The sequence below is a fragment of the Oryctolagus cuniculus genome, chromosome 15 (assembly GCF_964237555.1).
Source record: "Oryctolagus cuniculus chromosome 15, mOryCun1.1, whole genome shotgun sequence".
Lineage (NCBI taxonomy): Eukaryota > Metazoa > Chordata > Mammalia > Lagomorpha > Leporidae > Oryctolagus > Oryctolagus cuniculus.
The window spans coordinates 65,760,078-65,781,124 of record NC_091446.1 but is presented as its reverse complement, the minus strand read 5'-3'; the positions used below and the strand labels follow the sequence as shown (position 1 = coordinate 65,781,124).

The window sequence follows — 21,047 nt, the reverse complement described above, 5'->3', positions numbered from 1 at the left end:
TTATACAAATACTTGGCTTAAATTATTTTATAATTACTTCACTATTTCTCAAAAATTGATTTCTTCAAAAATCTCATGCATTTCTTTTGCTGGTATAATTATGGATCACTGTCTCTTTACATTGGTTTTGGCTCTATTGTGTTCTAGTGGTAACCCAAGTACTAGAATGAGAAAATGTCTGAAAAACTCTTGGCCATTAAATTCATATATTTAACAAGTCACAACCTTGAAATCTCACTCTAACCGAAAACACCATTAAAAGTGCCTAGCTATTATTACTAGGGGAAAAATTTAATAAAAGCTAATTAAGCTACAGAAGACCCAAGTGGTTAACCGATTTTAGGGGTTAAATTTCTGGTCCTCCTAATTATCCTCTGATGGCTTTACCTAGTATTTCACAGCCATGACAGATGACAATGAAAACTGCAATGAAATTCATCCGCCCTGACACTGTGCTAAGCACCAGCCTCTCCCTCTCCACGTAAAATCAATGCTCTGTTTGAGGAAACACGTTTACAGCTTTATTAGGATGTCTTGCTTGTTCTGTAACAGCTACTTGAAGCTGTGGTAACAAATCGACTCAACTCAGTTAAACCTAGAGAGCTGGGTAAGAGGCCCATCGATAAGGTTGTTATAAAAATAAACTGCAGGAGATCAGAAAGCTGGAGCAAACAGTCTGGTAAATGTCAATATTTTCCCTTACAGAGGATGACAAAAACAGAGAGATCATGTGGAAAGTCTCTCTCCCCCCTTATAAATGTTTCTTGTTTCCATTGGATAAAGCATTTCTATTTTATGTGCACAACTCCTTGGAATGAAAATTTCACTTCCTAATTCCCACATGTATCTGGAGCAGGAAGTTGATATAAACACTGGATATTTTTTCAAGCCATGTTAGATTTTTTATGTTCCTTCATAGTTAGAGACACATTTTGGTCTTCTCTGACTTCTTAAAATGACCTTATCCAAGTTCGACGAATACCTGTGGTGGCTCAGTCTTACTTTTTTTTCATTTATGAAATAAAGCTTTCATCATCTACATTTGGGAGGTCACTTCAATGAAACATACACTCTTGCTATAATATCTGTGAGGCTGATGTACTTTCACAATTAGGCCTTCCATGTTCTTGGCATTTAACAAGAGCAAATATTGTTACACAGGCTGCACAACCTCCTGACTGGGGGGACATATAAAATGTCTGTTCCTAATCGGGAGCAGACCCAGTGGGGTTAAGCCTCCACAGAGGGTGTAGCTCTACAGAACAAGGTCTCATATACTCTTGCTTAGATGTTCACAGGTTGCTCAAAGAACTAACATCTGGCAGGAAATTCCCACTTCACTTTGGCTAGCTTAGCCTACCCAGATGTGACAAAGTAATGGTTTCCCCTTGTTGAAAAGTGCTCAGATGTAAACTTTTTTTTCCCTTTATTTCCTATGTAGTCTAGTCAGTAAAATTCTGTTTTGTTTTGACTTCATATTGACTACCAACTCAACAACTTGTGACCCTTATGTTAGAAAACACAGATTTTTCTGGGAAAAGGAAACCAACAAGCATTAAATTTTAAAATAACTTAAAAGCTACTGTTCCTGTCAGTACAAGGTCTAACCTAGAAAGTATCCACATAATGAAAAACCATAGCTTAAGTGGTGTCAGATGGTACCGTGCCTGACCTGTACAAGAAGTCAGTTCGGAGTAAAGGTTCCTTTAGAACAGATAGCTTGGCACAACATTCTCAACATCAAGCGAGCAGCTGAGGAGTAACGTACAGTATATGGATAAGTGGTCAGGGCTAAAACCATGAGAGTAACTATTATTCCCAAACGTACTCTCTTTGTGAAGGATGAAAGTGGAAGTTTGTGAAATTCTATTAACATAGCATGGGATATTGCATCTGAACCAAAAACAAAGACAACCCTCAGCATAAAAATGCCCCTAATTAAGGGAAGAAACACCATACAGAAAAGATGTCCTTTCACCCAACCCTTTTCAAAATACTGCTTTGAGGGGCTGGCACACTGTGGCTTAGTAGGTTAAGCCTCTGCCTGTGGTGCCAGCATCCCATATGGGCCCTGGGTAAGAGTCCTGGCTGCTCCTCTTCCAATCCAGCTCCCTGCTGATGGCCCAAGTGCTTGGCTCCTGAACCTACATGGAAGGCCTGATGAAATTCCTGACTCCTGGCTTCAGATCTGCATGGCTCTGGCTGTTGTGGCCATTTAGGGAGTGAACCAGCAGATGGAAGATCTCTCTCTCTCTCTCTCTCTCTCTCTCTCTGTATTTCTCTGTAATTCTGCCTCTTAAATAAATAAATAAGAGTGGGAATAAGAGAGGGAGGAGATATACAATTTGGGACATGCTCAAACTGACTTGCCCCAAACAGTAGAGTTAGAAATGTGCCAGGGCATTCCAATCCAATCCCATCAAGGATGTACCAATGTCATCTCACTAGTCCAAGTGATCAATTTCAGTTCACAATTGATCATAATGATAGGTCTAAGAGTCAAAGGGATCACATAAACAAAAAACTAGTGTCTGCTAATACTATCTGATAGAATTAAGGAGAGAATGATCCAGCATGGGAAGCGGGATACACAGCAGACTCATAGAATGGCAGATGCCCTAAACAGCACTCTGGCCTCAGAATTAGCCCCTAAGGCATTTGGATCTGGCTGAAGAGCCCATGAGAGTATTTTAGGCATGGAAAGCCAAGACACTCTGAATGCTACCAAAAATATGGACAGAGCCAAATGGGATTTTGTTTAATCTCATTTCATTCTGATTTAGAAATGACCTCATTTGTAAAGAGTTTTATTCATGAAAATAGTTTGAAAACCATAAAATGTGATTTAAAAAATATTTCTTCAGTACTAACACTCTAAAGCAATGCAGTTAAAGACAAGAAAATTTCTTGGGACATAGTCATAACTGTTGAAGTAAGGAGATGATAGCAAGCTTACTTATGTGAGGCTGAGCTTATGTCCTAATTCATAAGCAGTAAAACTAATTTTGTTATCAACTGCATTTGATCAAGCAACAATTTCTTAGAGCAGAATGGTTCTAAAATTTTAAGGCCATTTGATGATGGAAACAAAATTTTAATTGGCCATTTATTTCCTAGGCTAGAAATAAATAAATAAATAAATAAATATATAAACTCCATAAAATATCAATGTTAGCTGGATAGTTAAATGAAAATAAATTAAAAGGCTGTGTTTATATAGTAGCTGAAGTGAGAGTAATTTTTTTTAAGATTTATTTATTTGAAAGTCAGTTAGATAGAGAGAGGAGGAGACACAGACATAGAAAAAGAGAGAGAGAGAGATCCTTTGTTTGCTGTTTACTGCCCCAGATGACCACAATGGCTGAGGCTGGGCCAGGCCAAAGTTAGGAGCCAGGAGCTTCTTCCAGGTCTCCCACACGGATTGCAAGGGCCAAAAACATTCAGGCCATCTTCCATTGCTTTTCTCAGGCCAATAGAAAGCTGGATTGGAAGTGGAGTAGCTGGGACTCGAACTGGCACCCATATGGGATGACAGTATCACAGGCAGTGGCTTAACCCACCATGCCACAACACAGGCCCTGGGAGAGTAATTTAAAAAAAAAAAAAAGAGCTTATTTATATATTTTCATCTACTTGAAAGGCACAGTAACAGACGGAAAGGGAGAGAGAGGAGAGGAAAGGAAGGGAGGGGAGGGGAGGAGAGGGGAGGGGAGGGGAGAAGAGGTTTGGAGAGGAGAGGTGAGGAGAGATGAGGAGAGGAAAGGAGAAGAGAGGGGAGGGGAGGGGAGGGGAGAGGAGATATTCCATCCATTGGTTCACTTTCCAAATGCCAGTAGCAGCCAAGGCAGAACCAGGACAAAGCCAGGAGCTTAGAACTCAATCTGGGTCTAATAAGTGGGCAGCATGGCCTCAATCACTTGAGCCATCACTTGCTGCCTCCCAGGATGCATTAGCAAAGAGCTAGTTTGGAAGCAGAAGTGTGGGACACAAACCAGCACTCCAAATGGCATGTGGGTGCCCCAAATGGTGGCTTAATTTGCTGTGCCATTAACACCTGCCTCGAGTAACTTTTAATTTGATAATCATACTGCTAGTTTTTGTTTGCTTTATTCAGACCTTAGCCGATATTAAATAACCTGACAATATCAGAGGTTACATTTCATAGAAATTATCATATACGTTGGGATTTCTAATGACTTATTTACCATGACCAACACTTCTATTAGGTTGCAAGGCTGACCAGGTTCTACATCAGTACTACTGATTAGTGCTTTTATTCACTTAGAAAGTACAAGAATGACAAAGCCACTAAAGGCACACCATAAAAAGACTGAAGTATCATTAAGACATACAGAGTAAAAAGTGATCATGTCAATCACTTACCTTCCAGTATATCTACTGTTAACTGTTTGGTGTGCTTCTTTTTGGGACATTTATAAGTAAAAACACAACATACACACATAAGGCCATTTTAACAAAATATAGATGGCATCTCATACTTATTGTTTCATGAACTTTTTTATTCCCATTTATCAAGATGTCACCTTGAAGATTTTATACTCAGAAATGAAGTAGATACTAGATAAGCCCCAAGTTAACCAGAAACTCAAGTCTCCACTGATTTTTAAAAAAATATTTATTTTATTTTATTTGAAAGGCAGAGTTAGAGAAAAAGTGAGTGAGTGAGAGAGAGAGAGAGTGAGAGACATCTTCCATCTGCTGCTTCACTCCCCAAATGGCTGCAATGGCTGGAGCCAGGCCAGGCTGAAGCCAGGAGCCAGAAGCTTTTTCTGGGTCTCCCACATGGAAGCAGGCACCCAAGCACTTGGGCCATTTTCTGCTGCTCTCCCTGGTGCATTATCAGGGAGCTGGATCAAAAGTGGAACAGCCAGGACTTGAACTGTTGCCAAATGGGATGCTGGCCCTGCAGGCAGTGGCTTAACCTACTATGCCACAGCACTGGCCTCACCGTTGATCTTTATTTCTTTTAAACATTTTATTTATTTATTTATTTATTTGAAACCCAGAGTAACAGAAAGAGTGAGATAGAGAAAAAGAGCTAGCTAGACAGTTAGAGAAACATCTTCCATTCACTGGTTCACTACTTAAATTCCACAACAGTTGGGGCTGTGACAGGCTGCAGCCAGGAACCAAGAACTCCAGTGGTGTGGGGAGCAACTCGGACTAGACTAAGTTACTGGAATTAAGACTTATTCTATGCATCTGCTCTCCCACAATATGGCGCTGAGAAGGGAGCAACAACTTCTATGCAGCTGCCTCTCGCCAACTTGATTGACTGAGCTGCAGGAGCTGATCTTGCTCCTGATTGGAGGAGAGCAGCGTACTCGGCGTTTGGGTAGCAGAGTTGGGATTGGTGGAAGAGGACTATAAAGGAGGAGAGAGACAACATGCACCAGGAACATCTAAGAGGAACATCTATCTGAAGGAACACCTGTGCAGCCCCCGAGAGAGCCAGCCGGCGGTGTGCCGCTCCCCCGCGGAAGTGGGGAATGTGGCAGGGGGAACCGCCCTTCCACGGAGGTGGAAGGGACGGTAGCCAACCCGGGAAGAACCAGCAGCAAACCCGGGGAGGGCCGAGCAGACAAAAGAACAGTGCAGGGTCCTGTGTCGTTACTCCACGAAGAGGGGGAGCGACATAATGGTGCCGTGACTCGGATAGGAAACCTAGGAGGGAAGAAGCAGGAAAATACCGGAGAGAAAGACTAGAAGAGCCTAGGGGAAAGCCGGACGGAAAAGGTGCCGGAAGAAGCTATTGAAAGCCTAGGCATAGACTCGGATACGGACTGTGGGAAAAAAGTAAGGATTTAAAGTGAAAGCAAGAAGAAACTTAGACTCAGATACGGACTGCAGGTTGAAAGTGAAAGTGAAACCTATAAGAAACTTAGACTTGGATACGGACTGTGGGGAGAGGCCAGGAGAAATGAGGGAGGAATATTGTTGGAAGAAAACTTAGGGAAACATACCGGGTAGAGAAAAATGTTAGGGAGGATGAAGCCACGAGTGCAGGCCGAGGCGAAGACTTAAGCCAGCTTGGAATTCTTCAAGTCAGCCCGGGGAGCAAAAGGCGAAAATCTGGAACCAGAGGCAGAGACGTGGGCCGCCAGGTTGGAATTCGCCAGGTTAGTCCAGGGAACTTGGACTGAATACCGGTGGTGGCGGAAACATTCGCAGAAGCCGCCGCATGCAGAGAGAGCACGGGGCGTGAATAGATAGGGAACGCGGGGCTGGCGCGAGGCCGTGGTGCGGGCGCGAAGGGCGTGGAGACCGTGGAGCGTGCGAGCAGAGCCGGGAACCCGCCGGCGGGGCAAGGCGCCGGGAAGCCGTGCAGAGCCGTGAAGCTGCCGCGGGGCGAGGTGCTGAGAAGCAGTCTCGGGGCGGGTGCCAGGAAGCCGCAGGGATAAGAGAAACAGAAGTTTAGAAGTAAAATGAGAGAAATAGGAATGCTGGCAGATAGAAGTAAAATAGGAGAAATAGGAATGCCCGGAGATAGAGAAATAGAGAAAGGCCTCCCCACAACACAGCAATGAGAGAGCTTGGATTCGGTCTGCCTGATTAGGATGATAAGCACCTGCGGGCGGCTAGCAGCTTATGCGCCGCAGGTCACCGAAGACAGGCACGAATTAACACCAATAAGTCTCCCCACAATATGGCAATGAGAAGGCTTGGGTTCGGTTTGCCTGATAGGACTTGTAAGCACCTGCAGGCAGTTCTAGCAGAGCAGAGCATGAGCTGCAGGGCACCGAACACAGGCACGCATCAGCGCCTAAAAACCTCCTCACAACATGGCGAAGAGAGGACCCGGATTCGGTTTGCCTGATTGGTAGGCTTGCAAGCACCTGTGGGCAACTCTAGCAAGCAGAGCAGAGTGTGTGCTGCGGGGCACCGAAGACAGGCGCGTATCAACGCCAAAAATAAAAAGAAAGGGGGATCTGTGGGGAGCAACTCGGACTAGACTAAGTTACTGGAATTAAGACTTATTCTATGCATCTGCTCTCCCACAATATGGCGCTGGGAGAGGAGAAAACAGCTTCTACACAGCTGCCTCCAGTTCAACCAATAAGCAGCAGGACCTGCTCCTGATTGGAGGAGAGCAGTGTACTCGGCGTGTGGGCAGCCGAGTTGGGATTGGCGGAGGAGGACTATAAAGGAGGAGAGAGACGGCATGCACCAGGAACATCTAAGGGGAACATCTATCTGAAGGAACACCTGTGCAGCCCCCGAGAGAGCCGGCCGGCAGTGTGCCGCTCCCCCACGGAAGTGGGGAATGTGGCAGGGGGAACCGCCCTTCCACGGAGGTGGAAGGGTCGGTAGCCAACCCGGGAAGAACCAGCAGCAAACCCGCGGAGGGCCGAGCAGACGAAAGAACAACGCAGGGTCCTGTGTCGTTCCCCCATGAAGAGGGGGAGCGACAAGTGGAGTCTCCGACATAGGTGGTAGGGACCCAAGTACTCCAACCATCAATTGCTGTGTGTAACAGCAGAGGTTGTAGAGCAGGGCTCAGTCCCAAGCACTCTGATTTGGCATGCAGGTGTCCCAAGTGACTGCTTAAGTCCCTGTATCTCAATGTACCTTCACTATCTTTATATTAATGCTATAAAAAAACTAGTTACATGATTTTGTAGAATTAACAAATAAGGTTGATCAGTGAATTCCAGAGTTTTGGATGTCACAGAAGGTTGAAACTTCCCCAAAAGATTTTAGGGATAAACATAGGGCTGTCAAACATTAATTTAGGAAAGCACATTAAAAAAACCCACATTATTACCAATGTTATTCATAAACATAGGACAGTTTAAGTCTCCAAAAACAGGAATAATGAGAATTAAAATTTGCTACATTTGGCTTTTTTTTTTTTTTTTGACAAGCAGAGTTAGTGAGAGAGAAAGGTCTTCCTTTTTCTGTTGGTTCACCCCCCAAGTGGCTGCTACGGCTGGTGCGCTGCGCCGATCCGAAGCCAGGAGCCAGGTGCTTCCTCCTGGTCTCCCTTCAGGTGTAGGGCCCAAGGACTTGGACTGTCCTCCACTGCCTTCCTGGGCCACGGCAGAGAGCTGGACGGGAAGAGGAACAACTGGGACAGAATCCGGCGCCCCAACCGGGACTAGAACCCGGGGTACCAGTGCTGCAGGCAGGGGATTAGCCTAGTGAGCTGTGAGGCTGGTCTACATTTGGCTTTTTAAAATTTACTTTTCACCATTTCCTTTTTAATTTTGACACTAGCTGATGAAAACTGTTAATTCATTGACTGGCACCTGTCTACAGACCAGTTTTTAGAAAACCCTTTTGGGTATTTCTCCCAACTTGGAGAGGAAGACAAGGTGATACAGTAATGTATGAGAGTTAAGAATAAAATGGTTAGGGGTAAGAACTCAGATTCTGAGTTTGAATCCTGGCTTTTAACGTGACATTGACAAACTATTTACTTTCTCAAAACTTCAAGGCTACAGGAACTATCTAGCAAAGCCCAGATCCAGCTGCCAGTCCACAGAAGCTAAATAAATGGATTGTAGTTTTAGGTTACTATATTCTGGAGGTGATTAGTGGAGCATAAAGGGTTAACTGATGCATGATGTATGAATATGTATGAATCAGATAGATAAGGTGGGTAAAACTAAGCAGATCCATTTAATGGCAGCTAAGACCATTACAGGATTCAAATTTGTTTCAGTTGGCTGACTAATATTCTTGGTCAGGAAACTAACAAACATATGTCACAATTTTAAGAAAATGAACTTCAGAAATTTTACTTACGACTTTTCTCCTGGCCCTCTACCACTAAATAAAATCTTTTCATATTAACATCATTTTCTTACAATAACATTTCTCAATAATCTTCAAGTATACAATACCTAAAGCTCACATCTGAACTTTGGGGTCTGCTAGCCTATGTGGCTCAAGTCATTTCTGTCTTATCCAAATCCCTAGAAGATAAAGCACTTTGAATTCCAATACGTATTTACAGATGTTTCTAGGTAGAGGCCAACCAGCATATCAGATCTTTGAGAGAACATTTGTGTTTATGAGAAATTCGAGACTTCACTCTAAAACCATCCTGTATTTCATAAAAAACAAAGTGATTTTTTTTGTCATGGCTGGGAAAGGATAATCTTTACCCCTTTTAACTAATGAAGACTCAAATAATTGCAGGCAGATTTTCTGAAATTTGGTCTTGGTCCAGCTTCAGTTTATCTATGTCTCTGGATGTGTGATCCCAACAAAGCATGAAATGAAGCATCTTATGTCTGTGCAAGGATGAATATATTTTCCCTTCTCTTGTGTGAACTTGAAATGTTATCTGTGGTGAATGTTTTATATTCCTGATGACCTCATCAATACATACTTCCCTTGATGGTTTGAAGGACAAATTCTGTTTATGAAATAAAACACAGAAGACGTTCTACTAGAAGTAGAGAGACAAGGAGAGACGGTATTGATATATGGTGGTTTAGCTGTGGGTAGCTGTCATCTGAGTTACCATCAAGAAAATCCCCAGAAGATGGTGGATCATATGACGGTTTTAGGTTTTCAGTGAGGAAGTGTGAGAAACAAGATATTTAACCCTCACCAAATTATTTTCTAGTCATCTAAGTTGGAGAGCCAATGAAAGGGGCGGTGAAGAAAACAACAAAAGCACAAGAACTCTATACTGTTTCTTTGTGTAGTACAATGAAGCAGCAATTAAGAATGAGGGAGGGGGCCGGCTCACTTGGTTAATCCTCTGCCTGCGGCGTTGGCATCCCATATGGGTGCCGGGTTCTAGTCCTGGTTGCTCCTCTTCCAGTCCAGCTCTCTGCCAGTGGCCCGGGAGGGCAGTGGAGGATGGCCCAAGTGCTTGGGCCCTGCACCTGCATGGGAGACCAGGAGGAAGCACCTGGCTCCTGGCTTTGGATTAGCGTACCTCCGGCTGTAGCGGGCCATTTGGAGGGTGAACCAACAGAAGGAAGACCTTTCTCTCTGTTTCTCTCACTGTCTAACTCTATCTGTCAAAAAAAAAAAAAAAAAAAAAAAAAAAAAAAAAAAAAAAAGAAAGAAAGAAAGAAAGAAAGAATGAGGGAGGAAGCTACAAATGTTTGGGAACAAAGAAGGTGAGTATAGCAAATATAAAGATAATTAGAGAATTTATATGGCTCTCAAAAGTACACACAGATGCTAAATGAAGAAGTAGCAACATTCTTATTCTGGAAACAATTTTTTAAAAATCAAATTCCTTATTCAACATGAATTAGAGTGATATTAATGCCCCTTTTTAATAGATGGGAAATAGGATAACTATTTACACTGTGATTGCTAAGTAGATTCAAGAGTCATTCGCACATCACAGGTAATCCTTATTTTAGGGCAATATATTTTCCCCACTAAAGCAGGTAGCACAGTTATTTTATTATCACTCAAAAAAAAAAAAAAGTTCTAAGCTAGAGTTGGCTTTTAATTACTCTTAATGAGGCTTTTCTATACTAAGAATGTTGGTCCATGGTTGAGATCTTTTACCTGTAGGTTATATATACACGCCTGGACATAATCTGTCAAAGGTATACTCACTTTCAGTCTAAAAATGATTTGTAAGTCTAGTCCATATTCCTTCAGATGCCATAAAACATGTGCTTAAATCACTTTAGATTACTATAGGCTGGTATTGACAGCCAGGTGGGAACATTGATTAGGTCCCTTTTCATGTTATTTGTTACGATTTTTCTTCTGTTTCATTTACTGGGAAGACACAAGGGAAGAGATTTCACTGGGAACAATGACAGTGCCTGTCACACAATGTTCTCAATGTTTCCATTTGTTACTATGACAGTGACAAAGAGGGTTCCAAATGAAAAGGCAGACCTGCTGTGACAAAGCACAGCAGGACAACAGAAGAAATTTTCTCCTGACCTGGGAAATTAGGAAATCATACTTAGAGATTACAGAATTGTCTCCATTTCCAAAGGTACAATCCTAGTACATGGGTTTTTGAGAAAGAATGCGCAAAGAATAGTTCTATCATTGCTGGTCAGTGGACAAATACAGAACAATGTTACAAAGTACTTAAGACCTCCAAACAGAACAAAGGGGCTAAGGAAGATTTGTCATTGTTAATAAAGTCTTAAGATGGAACTACAAATTTATGTATTTTCGGGATACTCATTTTAAAATTATATATGAAAATCCATGATGTATTTCCATTTAAAAATGTTTTTATAAGTTTATTGGGGCTGGTGCTGTGGCACAGAAGATGAAGCCACTGCCTGCAGTTGCTGGTATCCCATATGGGTGCCAGTTCGATTCCCAACTGCTCCACTTCTGATCCAGCTCTCTGCTATGGCCTGGGAAAGCAGTGCAGGGTGGCCCAAGTCCTTGGGCCCCTGTACCCGCATGGGAGACCTGGAAGAAGCTTCTGGCTCTTGGCTATGGATTGGCGCAGCTCCGGAAGCTGTGGTCAACTGGGGAATGAATCAACAGATGAAAGACCTCTTTCTCTCTCTGCCTCTTCTCTCTCTGTGTAACTCTTTCAAATAAATAACCTTTTAGAAAATGTTATTTATTATTTTTATTTGAGAGGGCAAGAGAGAGAGACAGAGACAGAGAGAGAGAAAATTAGGTCCTATCTACTGGTTTACTTCCTAAACACCCACAACTGTGGTCTCTAGCTGAGGCCAAAGTCTGGACCTAGGAATTCACTTTAGGTATTGCAGGCGGGTGTCAGGCACCCAAGTACTTGAGCCATCACTGCTGCCCCAAGGTTTGTATTAGCAGGATGCTGGAGATTGGTACTGAACCCAGGTTCTCGGATATGGTACACAGTCATCTTTTTTTTTTTTTTTGAAGGCTTTTATTTACTGAATACTAGTTTCTTAAGTACAGCTTTTAGGGATATAGTCTTTCTTCTGCCCTCCAACCCCCACTCCCATTCCATTTTCCATTAAGATTCGTTTTTAATTGACTTTATATACAGAAGACCAACTCTTTATTAAGTAGAGATTTCAACTATTTGTACTCACACAGACACACAAAGTATAAAGTACAGTTTGAAGACAAGTTTTACCGTTAATTCTCATAGTACAACTCATTAGGGACAGAGGTCCAGCATGGGGAGCAAGCGCACAGGGACTCCTGTCGTTGATTGAACAACTGACACTCTTTATTTATGATGTCAGTGATCATCCAAGGCTCTTGACAAGAGCTGCCAAGGCTTGGAAGCCTTCTGAGCTCACAAACTCCGTCCGCTTTTAGACAGGGCCATAAGCAAAGTGGAAGTTCTCTCCTCCCTTCAGAGAAAAGTACATCTTTCTTTGATGGCCCCTTCTTTCCACTGGGGTTTCACTCACAGAGATCCTTCATGCAGAACTGTTTTTGCCACTATGTCTTGGCTTTCCATGCCTGAAATGTTCTCATGGGGTACACAGTCATCTTAACCACTATGCTACTCCACTTTTCCCTCCCAAATACTTTTTAATTAGCTAAAAGGAACACATGACATCAGTACTGTGATATGTAACTAACATATGGAAGCTGGAACAATGTTTTATCCTAAAATTTGAAATTTATGGAAAGACAATTATTATGCTTCAGAAAGTTAAATCACCACAAAGTAGATTGGAATATAGATATGCAAAGTCACAAAAGATAGAACTACTCTTAGTTTAGCAAAACTTGAAAGCAACAGGATGAATATATTAGCTATCTAAAAATAGAATGTGTCATTCAGAAAGCATATATGTTAAACAGGCAAGGAAGCAAAGAAAAAGAAACCACACAGTATATGTAAAAGTTGCCAGTGCCTCTGTATTCACACCCAAAGTAGATAAAGTTCTTAACAGCTGGATTTATTTATTTTTTTTAAAAGTTTATTTTTATTTACTTGAAAGGCAGTCTCTCTCTCTCTCTCTCACACACACACACAGAAAAAGAGAGACAGAGACAGAGACAAAGAGGGAGAGAGACACAAAGAGGGAAGGAGGAGAGGTCTTCCATCCACTGGTTCACTCCCCCAAATATCTCCAACAGCCAGGGTTGGGCTGGGTCAGGCCAAAGCCAGGAGTCTGGAACTCCACCCATGTGGGTGGCTGGAACTTAAACACTTGGGCCATCATCCACTGCCTCCCAGGATACATTGGCAGGAAGATGGATCAGAAGTGGAGCAGCCAGACTTGAACTGCCACTCCAGTATGGGATGCAGGTGTTTCAAGCCCTGGCTTAAGCACTGCTGTGCCACAATGCTAGCCCATGGAGTTATTTTCAATCCCAATAGAATAACTAAAGCGCTATGAGATGTGAGCAGAGGTTTTTTTTTTTTTTTTTTTTTTTTTTTTTTTTTGACAGGCAGAGTGGACAGTGAGAGAGACAGAGAGAAAGGTCTTCCTTTGCCGTTGGTTCACCCTCCAATGGCCGCTGCGGCCGGCGCGCTACGGCCGGCGCACCGAGCTGATCTGGTGGCAGGAGCCAGGAGCCAGGTGCTTTTCCTGGTCTCCCATGGGGTGCAGGGCCCAAGCACCTGAGCCATCCTCCACTGCACTCCCTGGCCACAGCAGAGAGCTGGCCTGGAAGAGGGGCAACCGGGACAGAATCCGGCGCCCCAACCGGGACTAGAACCCGGTGTGCTGGCGCCGCTAGGCGGAGGATTAGCCTAGTGAGCCGCGGCGCCGGCCTATGAGCAGAGGCTTTAACCAGTCGATTTTTTTTATTATTTCCTACTAGACATCTGTAGTGGAGGATGAATCCAACAGGTGGATGGATTTTAGACTGATGCTATTAAATGGTTGATGTATGTTACTCCCCTCATTTGGATTAACCAAGCCAATCTACTATCTGGTTTCCTGTTTCTCCATAGTGCAATTTTTTTTCTATTACGTATTGAAAGGCTCTTGGTTCAAACTCACCAGGGACTACAGCCCTTCACTTATTTTTCCTCCAGTTTCTCTTTCTTTAATACAACAATCCTAGCTTATGGTCTGCAGAACCCTATCAGGTAACAAAAGCCTCTCTTCAAAATATGAAGTCATCTATTCAGACAACAGGAAGTTTCTCTTCGGCAAAATAAGCTTTTGTCAGAAAGGCTAGTCTGTGGTTCTCAGTTCTAATGCCAAGATTTCCCTTAATGTTTAAAGTGTAGTGCAGTAAGAACATTGATTCTAGAGCCAGACTGCTTGGTTTTGAATCCTGGCTCTGCTATACCTAGGTATGAGACTGTGGACATGTTATCTAACCTCTTTTACTGCAGTTTTTCATCAGTAAAATACACTTAAAAATAATTTACCTCAAGGAGCTTTTGTGGCTATCAAATTACTTAATACATGTAAAGTGGTTACAGCACCAATGGGCAGTAGGTGCTATATATAAGGGTTATTTATTGCTAGTACTGTCTACCTTGACTCACACACACAGAATGTGCTGAATATGACAATTTAAGAATCCCATCAAAAACTGACATTAGCGTGTTCACCTCATTATAACATCTAGTGTTTCATGATACGATATCCTAGAACAGACCAGAGTAGATTTGAAGTATGAAAAATGGCTATCAAATTGATGTCTTACCAATGAATGCCTGCCTAGTTTCACCCTGATTTTCTCTATGTTGATTTCAACAACATGTAGTGAAATCTAGTGTTTGGAGCCTGGGTATGTTAGAGATGAATAAAGATGAGGATGCCATCAGTGCTAACACAAAGGGTCAGCAAATGATCGTTTGTGGACCAAGTCTGGTCTGTAGATTGTTTTTGTACAGTTGGAGAGCCAAGAAAGATTGCTACATTTAAAAAATGTTATATATAAAAAAAAAAACACAAGCAAGCAAACAAGACATGAAATACAGCCTGTACGTGTCTTACAAAGCCTAAATTATTAATTTTCTTTTTTTTTAAGATTTATTTATTTATTTGAAAGTCAAGATTATAAACAGAGAGAGGAGAGGCAGAGAGAGAGAGAGGTCTTCCATTCGATGGTTCACTCTCCAATTGGCTGCCAACGGCCACAGGTGTGCTGATCCGAAGCCAGGAGCCAGGAGCTTCTTCCGGGTCTCCCACGTGGGTGCAGGGGCCCCAGGACTTGAACCATCTTCTATTGCTATCCCAGGCCATAGCAGAGAGCTGGATCGGAAGAGGAGCAGCCAGTACTAGAACCGCCGCCCATATGGGATGCTGGCGCTTCAGGCCAGGGTGTTAACCTGCTGTGCAAAATTATTCATTTTCTGGTCCTTTATTTAAAAATGGTTGTGGACACCTGTTCTACACTTTCTTTTTTTTGTTCCCCCTACTAAATGTTCCACAACAATAAATAAAATTAGGCTTGATAAGTGGAGTGGGATTAAAAAGAGGCTGAAAATCCTGTAACAGAAATTCCAACTGTTTGGATATATATAGTTCATTTATCACTCTAACCAGAATATAAACAGTGGCTACATGTTTCTAATTCAGTATCCTCAGAATGGCCTCTCTCTCGATCACAAAGTCTGTGTGTTCTGACTGATTACTGGTAGAAATACTTGGTGGCTACAAGGGGATTTGTTTTTGTAGGGCCAGGAAGCCCAGAACTCTAGAGTGAGAGGTGGGGGTTCACTAGGTCACCATCCTACCTATGTTAGTCTTATTGTCTGTCTTGCTGTGTGTCAAAGACACAGAACACTTATACTGTTTTATACAGCTTACAGGAATCACAGGACTCATGTAATGCAAATACAGGGAACATGTTTAAAAGTTTCTGAACTAAGATTTTTGGTTTAAACAATTTCTAACAAGGAAATTGCCAGTGTTTCCTTAATGTATTACAGAATATGGCCTAATTCTGAATAAAATATTTTTCTCTGAAGAGGATAAAATAGTAAAATTAGCTGCAAAATACTCTAACATTAAGAACAATGAAGGCTTTCAGAGCTAGGAAATAAAATGCAAGCATGACAGTAGAGTGTTATATGTAGTATGTACTCTTTCCAAAGAATGTAGGGCATGAGGCATCATAACTATTCATTTAAGAATGGTCGTAAATAGTTTCAGAGAAAGAAAAATGAAAAATTTATGTTGGAGGAAAGACCATTAAAAAAATAATACTGGGCGCTGGTGTTAAGGTACAGTGGGTTGGGGCTAGTGCTGTGGCGCAGGTTAATCCTCCACCTGCAGCGCTAGCATCCATATGGGCACTGGTTCTAGTCCCAGCTGCTCCTCTTCTGACTCAGCTCTCTGCTATGGCCTGGGAAAGCAGTAGAAGATGGCCTAATCCTTGGGCCCCTGCACCCACATGGGAGACCCGGAAGAAGCTACTGGCTCCTGGCTTCGGATTGGCTCCGGCCGTTGCGGCCATCTGGGGAATGAACCATCGGATGGAAGACCTCTCTCTCTACCTCTCTCTCTACCTCTCTCTGTAACTGTTTTTCAAATATAAAATAAATCTAAAAAAATAAAAACAAGTCCACTAGCACTCATTTTAAAAAAATTCAGGTACAGTGGGTTAAGCTGCTGCTTGTGATGCCTGCATCCTATATGAGAGTGCCAATTCAAGTCCTGGCTGTTCCCCTTCCAATCCAGCTTCCTGCTAATGCTCCTGGGGAGGCTGTGGAAGATAGTCCAAATACCTGGGCCCCAACCATCCATGTGAGAGAGACCAAGATGGAGCTCCTGGCCCCTGACTTTGCCTGGCCCAGATCTGGCCATTGTGGTCATCTGGTGAGTGAAGCAGTAGATGGAAGATCGAACGATCTGGTGAGCATGTGCCTGCATGTGCTCTCTCTCTCTCTCTCTCTTTATGTTGATCTTTCAAATAAATAAATTTTTAAAAATAAAAAATAAAAAACAACATTAAGTTAAAATCACCACACAAACTTAAGTATCCCTTGAAATTATCCTTCAGGGAAGGGGGGGAGGTGGTCAGTTCAGTTTACCATTTTTACCTTGCTTTTCTTGTTGTTATTATAAAAAAGAAACAGAGATCTTTTGGAATCTAAACCATTCTAGAGACTACAACTTATGTTAACCACACTTAACTAGAAGGAATTCGGACCCATCAAAGAACCTTTAAACTAGACTTCAGATCAATTTAAGTCTTTAAATCAGAAATCTGTGTTGATCTTGTTTTTAGTACTCATTCTCAAAAAGATTTAATTCTTACAAAATTTTGTCAGTTCTTACTGAGCCAGAATCCGGTAAAAAATTTAACTCTTCCTAGAATAATAAACACTACACACTGTTGTGTTAGAAACAGATATTTAAATCAAGGATATAATCCAAAGACCTCGTCTTTCATTGTTAACACGCTATTTAATATTCACCACAACTTGTTTTAAAGAACAATAATGTGTTAACATTTAAGCCTGAAGGGCTATGCATATTCTATCTACTGTACTTGATGCAACTTGTTTATGCAATATTCTGACAGATACAATTAATCTTGTGAAAATGACTGGGGTATAACATAATAGCAAATTATCTTTGTGAAACACATATTTTTCCTATAGTAAAATCCCCTTATAATACAGTGATAGTGGCATACAAAAAAACATTATGAGCTGATTGCTTAAAAGAAGAAACTAAAGTTGCTAAATTAATTAACCTTGCCTAGATGGTAACGATAAGGGTTAAAATGCTTAACTTATAAGTAAGTTGAAATAAATAGTGTGTACCTCCAACAAATGCATCTCCAGCTCCGTTGGTGTCAATGATTTCTTTCTGGTCTTGATCCAAGACAGCAAAAGCAGTGACTTCACCTTCTGCAATAAGAGCCAAAGAAAAGTCAGAGTGACTTTTTTTTTGTAATACTCAACATCCAAGCTTACTCAGTAAAGTATTAAGTTCCTTCATTACTCATCATTCAGAGGGAAACAGGACATGAGCTCCATATACTATACCTGAACACCAGGGAATAAAGATACAAAGTCATCTGTACGCAATACCTTTTGTAACGTTCAGAATATAGATATAGCAAGGTAGTTCACATTTTGGGAGAATAATTACAAATGGTACCAATAACTTTTTGGACAGTACAAATGACTGAACAGAAACTAAGAGCTACAGGATGTGTTTGTATGGATTGAATCATGGTCTCTAATAAAGCTTCAAGCCTGACTGAATTCCTGGCAGTAAAATCTTGGATACAGTTAGAGAGCTGTAAATTTAAAAAATACAAATAATGAGTGTTGTGTGTTTCTCTTCAGAAAGTCACAAGGCACAATAAAAAGATCACTCCTATTCTGTTACAATACTTCATGTTAATGTCAAAGATTATTGATTTTACTTGGCTTATTACAAATAACCTAATCTGGTTACTTTGTGCAAAGGAGTTACTATCTGCCAACCAGTAAAAAGGACAGCTACCACTGAATAAAAAAGACAGTTCAATGGGCTCTTGTCCTAGAGTAGTCTGGAACAGGCTTGGGTTGTTTTGACTACAGAGTAACCAAATATACTACTTCAAACTTGGAATACGGCAGTGGAATGAATATTTGTGATGAAATCTGGCTTAGAGGAAGTCTACAAATGATTGGATTGTGTTTTTTATTGAGGGCTGGAAATGAAATAACAAATTTGCATCTCTTACAGTGATAGACAGGCTAAAGACACATAGACTTCATTTTCAACAAAGTTCAAGAAGGAGATCTTGGGAATCTTAACAGAGATCTTAAGAATGAACATTAAGAATATTAACAAGCCGTATTCTGCCTGCCTTTTGCTACTGGTTATTAATGCATACTATCAACAAGAGACAAATTCAGATTCGTTAATAAAAACAGACCCTCCTGGAAAGGTTAATAGTCAAGAAGAGTGTTCATTTACTTAGTGATCCCTTCTGATCCTGTGATTACACACTCTGAGAAGACCCCACACCAGAAGCATCTGTCTGAACTCTTTTGATAACTAAACTTCCAACACTTTGTTACATTTAAGTTAACAAAATTTTGATTAACTGGAAATTATGGTATAAATATCTGAGATTAAATTATATTGAACACAGTGCTACACAGGCTAAAAAAAGGAGAAAAATGTAAGTGGACTTTATTAGAATTAATTGGGAAAGGGCTGCAGTCTGATTTAGGAAAATGTCTGTACCATAAATATTTATAAAGAAATCTGGTTTTATTACTTCCAAGTACAAGTCATCCTATAAACAGAACTAACAACTATAAACTAAGAACAAACAAGCACTAAATAAGTAAAATGAGCTAAATTAATGACACCATTACAATTTATAATAGGGTTACAGTATTTAAAAATATAACGTGTCTATAAACCATTTTAGGTAATACAATTACTGGATTTACAGATCTAAAAATAATTATAGATAAATGATAAGTAAACCATACTTAGATATAATCCTCTAAGTTCATTGCTAAAAAAAGTTAATTTAAAAATTTTATTTGATTTTTATTTATTTGAAAGGGGGGTAGAAAGAGAGAGAGAGAGAAAGACAGCGAGCCAGCTAGCTAGATGGATTTGGGTAGATCTCTCTTCCATCTTGTGGTTCACTCTCCAGAAGTCCACAACAACTGATGCTGGGGCAGACCAAAGCCAGCAGCAAGGAACTCAGTCCAGGTCTCCGATGTGGGTGTCAGGGACCCAAGTACTTGCCTATCACTGCTGCCTCCTAGGGTATGTACTATCAAGAAGCTAGAATCTGAAGTGGAGCTGGGACTTGAATTTAGGCACTCAAATAAGGGAGCTGGGAGTCCCAAACAGCATCTAACTGCTGTGACAAATGCTTGCCCAAAGTTGTTCATTATTTTTTATAAATCTTTATTTACAAATAAAACCTACTTAACATTGGAAAAGATTATTTTGTACTCTGGGGCTGGTGCTGTAGTGTAGTGGGTTAAGCTGCCTCCTACAGCACTGGCATCCCATATGGGTGTCGGTTCAAGTCCTGGCTGCTCCATTTCCAATCCAGCTCCCTGCTAATGTGCCTAGAAAAGCAGCAGAGGATGGCCCAGGTGCTTGGGTCCCTGCACCCACATGGAAAACCCTGATGAAACTCCTGGCTTTGGCCTGCCTCAGCCCTGTCTGGTACAGCCATTTGGGGAGTGAACCAGTGGATGGAAGACTTCTCTGTGGCTTTGCCTTTCAAATAAATAAATAAATCTTAAAAAAAAAAAATTCAAGACTATTGGGCTAAGTACTATACTTTTGTTTCTTTATGTAAGTATGTAGGTTAAGACAATTTATCTTTAGCTATCATATGAAAATTAATTTCTTAAAATATAAAGTAGAATCATTTTCCACCTTCTATACTTAATAGTACAAATAAGTATATAAGAAAGTCACAGATGTAAAAGATATGTTACAAATTCAGTACAGCCTTTTTCTTTTTTTAATTTTTATTTTTTTTGACAGGCAGAGTTAGACAGTGAGAGAGAAAGAGAGAAAGGTCTTCCTTTTTCCGTTGGTTCACCCCCCCAAGTGGCTGCTACGGCCGGTGCGCTGCGCTGATCCGAAGCCAGGAGCCAGGTGCTTCCTCCTGGTATCCCAGGCGGATGCAGGGCCCAAGCACTTGGGCCATCCTCCACTGTCCTCCCGGGCCACAGCAGAGAGCTGGACTGGAAGAGGAGCAACTGGGACAGAATCCGGCGCCCCAACTGGGACTAGAACCCGGGGTGCCGGTGCCGCAGGTGGAGGATTAACTTAGTGAGCTGTGGCCGCGCGCCGGCTGCGGCGGCCATTGGAGGGTGAACCAACGGCAAAAGGAAGACCTTTCTCTCTGTCTCTCTCTCTCTCACTGTCCACTCTGCCTGTCAAAAAAAAAAAAACAAAAAACAAAAAACAAAACTTAGTGAGCTGTGGCGCCGGCCTATTTTTTTTTTTTTAAAGATTTATTTATTTATTTGAAAGTCAGAGTTACACAGAGAGAGGTGAGGCATAGAGAGAGAGAGAGAGAGGTCTTCCATTTGATGGTTCACTCCCCAGCTGGCCGCAATGGCCAGAGCTGCGCCGATCCTAAGCCAGGAGCCAGGAGCTTCTTCCAGGTCTCCCATGTGGGTGCAGGGACCCAAGGACTTAGGCCATCTTCTACTGCTTTCCCAGGCCACAGCAGAGACCTGGACAGGAAGAGCAGCCGGGACTAGAACCGGC

At 41.7% G+C, this 21,047-nt stretch overlaps 1 protein-coding gene across 2 annotated transcripts in view; it reads right to left on the bottom strand.

Moving 5' to 3' along the window:
* ADK (adenosine kinase) overlaps nucleotides 1-21,047 on the bottom strand; it is a 604,142-nt gene that overhangs the window by 30,740 nt on the left and 552,355 nt on the right. For both annotated transcript variants that reach the window (XM_008269935.4, XM_008269936.4), the window contains exon 10: nucleotides 17,612-17,698. In XM_008269935.4, coding sequence (XP_008268157.1) covers nucleotides 17,612-17,698 — 87 coding nt within the window. The remainder of the gene's footprint in view (nucleotides 1-17,611; nucleotides 17,699-21,047) is intronic.